The following is a 2670-nucleotide window of genomic DNA, read 5'->3' as shown; positions in this document are numbered from 1 at the left end:
TCCACAGACCCCTGCCAGCCTGTGACCCGCTCTGGGCCCCACCAGTGCTGGCCCTGGGACATTGGTCCCAAGACATTGGGATGTTGGTCCCAAGATGGTGACCAGGGGGCGGGACACCTATCAAGGGGTGGGGCTACCCATGCATACCTCAACAGCCTGCCAAAACTGGGTAGAGTGGCCCTCCACCCAAAATAATTGCCTGCCCCTGGGCTATGATCAAGGAAGTGAATCAGGTTTTTTCCAAAGTTTCATTTTACTCCGTGTCATCTTGAACTGACTTTTTACAGTACTGTACTATAGATATCCACTTCAAGGAAATGGAAACAGAAGGGCTGAGAATCAGTAAGATACACTGCCTGTGAACTTGGCTAACTCGCAGGTTTGTGTGTTCCTAATTAATATTCTTTTTCCTCAGAGTCTTTGTTTATCAACCCTCCATTGCTTCATCTAATTTTTTAAGGGTGACCTTAGGCTTACTCTAAAAAAGACTTTCGGCTTTGTGTTATACCACAGACAATTATGTATCAACATTAAATAAATGCGAATTCCCTGCTGAATCTGAAGTTCTACCATCTGAACTTCCCCGCGTCAGAAAGGTTCCATAAGAAAAGAAACATAATGCTAGATATCAAATTGAAACCCAGTGTACCAAGATCATTCATATGCAAATATTGAGGTAGAGGGGAGTATTTTGTTAGCTGTCCCAGGAAGAGGACTTTAAAAGGAGAAGTAACTTGGGGAGGTGCCAATGAATCAAATAGTCAACTTATTCTATGTAAATATAAAAAAAAATACAGGAAGTGTAAGAGGGAAGTCTTACTTTAGGATTTCCGGACCTGAAAACATCAGAAGATCATGCAAAGCTTTAAACAGGAAGCTCATGAGGAAATATGGTCCAAAAGTTTTATATAACACCTTAAACAGAGAGGCCTCAGATTTCTTTTGAGCAGTTTTGATAATCAAAGCTTCAGCCTCTTCAGTCACATCATGATTTGAGCCATTTGATTTTGATGGTTTTTTGGGTGAATACACAAGTTTCACTGGCTGCCTGCAACAAAAAGTAAACTTTTAACAAAAAGTGACTATTCTACCAAAGATCAGAGTTAAGAATGAATAAAGATCTATAGTTGGTAAGGTGGGGAGGTGGTAAGGAGCAGACGCAGACATTTACGAGGCCTGCAAGTCACCACTGTGATAACTTGCCATCGTTTTTTATTCAGTAGCTGCAAGTGGCCCCGAACCAGGAGATGGTAATTGCCGAGCCTTCTTTTGGACTTGATGTTTTACTAAACTGAGTAATCCGATTGTAATCCATACCTTAGCTAGAGTATTTTAGAGTTATGGGGAATATTCATCTCAAGACGAATACAGACTTTTGAGGTACAATTCAATTACCCAAAAGTTGTGCCAATAAATTTATGAATTACACAGATTCAAATAAAAAAAAATTCATTATTTATATTATTCAGTGCTGTGCAGAGGTAGACTTGTTCTCTTAAGAGTTTACAGTAGGGGTGGGCAAAATACCTGCCTGCCAAGGAATTTTATCCAGTCTACAAAGGGGTCCCTCAGCTCTGCCCGTCCCAGGCGTGGGGGGCAGCCCAAGCTGTGGCACATGTGGCTGGTCCCACCACCCCCAGACACAGCAAAGCTAGGGCAACATGGTGGCCAGTCTACGCTTCCTGGCAGCCCTGCAGCACCAGCTCCTTCCAGCTGCCACTGCCAGTGTTGCTGCCACCACTGGACCCAGCCCTGCTGCCCAAGCACCCTGGCCCATGGGCCCTGTACCCACTGCCAGGGGCACTGAATGCAGCAGACAGGTAGGGCCTCCATAGAGAATGACATGGGACCCATGTGGACAGGGAGCATGCGGCTCGGTGGATGGGATGGGGCTGCAGGCAGGCAAAGAATGGCATCTGGGGGTGGGACAGACGGGCAGGCAGGGTTGGAGCTGGGGCCAGGGCCAAGCCATAATCCACTTCACACATGTCCCTGCAACAACAGCTGATTCCACATGCTGGGAATGAATCACAGTTCTGCCCTGGGGCCCAGCCCCACATTGTCACCACCCTACAATCCTGGCCTTAGCCTTTCTGCCTGCGGCCCCATCCCATCTGCCCAGACAAGCATGTGCCGCCCCTGGGAGCCTGAGCTGGTCTCCATGGAGAACCCGGGGCCAGGATTTCTGGGCAGTGACAGTATGGGGCCAGGTCCTGAGGCAGAGCCACTTAAGAAGTTTTCGTGAGCTTCTGTGAGCAAAAAAATGGCTCACCCCAGTTTACAGCCTAAAAATTAAAACTGTGCCAAGCCAGCCTTCAGAGTTGAACAAAACTGCATTCAGTTCTACACATCTGGTTTATGCCAAAGCATACCATTTTCTACAGTATATCACAACAGGTGTTGTACAAAACTATGCTTGTGTATACAATTCGAAAAATAGCATAAAACCATTTTTTCTTCAGTAAGTGAGCACTTCAGAATGCCAGGATGATGGAAGCATGAGAAAATTTTGATACACAATGAATATTATGGCATCTTGTTTTGGATCATTTGCCACCAATGTTTACAGAAGAGTTTAAAAAAAAAAAAACCTCTACACACAAACACAGTCTACCATTCTCAATATGTCTAGAGACAAATCTCAACTCTTTACTCAGACCTTTTCAATAC

The 2670-nt window shown here is 45.2% G+C and overlaps 1 protein-coding gene across 1 annotated transcript in view; it reads right to left on the bottom strand.

The window, feature by feature from the left end:
* Nucleotides 1-2670, bottom strand: part of ABCC1 (ATP binding cassette subfamily C member 1) — a gene marked incomplete at its 5' end in the record, with an annotated part of 77312 nt that overhangs the window by 59528 nt on the left and 15114 nt on the right. The window contains one exon of the mRNA XM_019512596.1: nucleotides 821-1048. Coding sequence (XP_019368141.1) covers nucleotides 821-1048 — 228 coding nt within the window. The remainder of the gene's footprint in view (nucleotides 1-820; nucleotides 1049-2670) is intronic.

Source organism: Gavialis gangeticus, unplaced genomic scaffold, assembly GCF_001723915.1.
Source record: "Gavialis gangeticus isolate Ggan-Ray unplaced genomic scaffold, GavGan_comp1, whole genome shotgun sequence".
Classification (NCBI taxonomy): domain Eukaryota; kingdom Metazoa; phylum Chordata; order Crocodylia; family Gavialidae; genus Gavialis; species Gavialis gangeticus.
The sequence above is the reverse complement of the archived record's forward strand: the minus strand, read 5'-3'. Positions and strand labels throughout refer to the sequence as shown.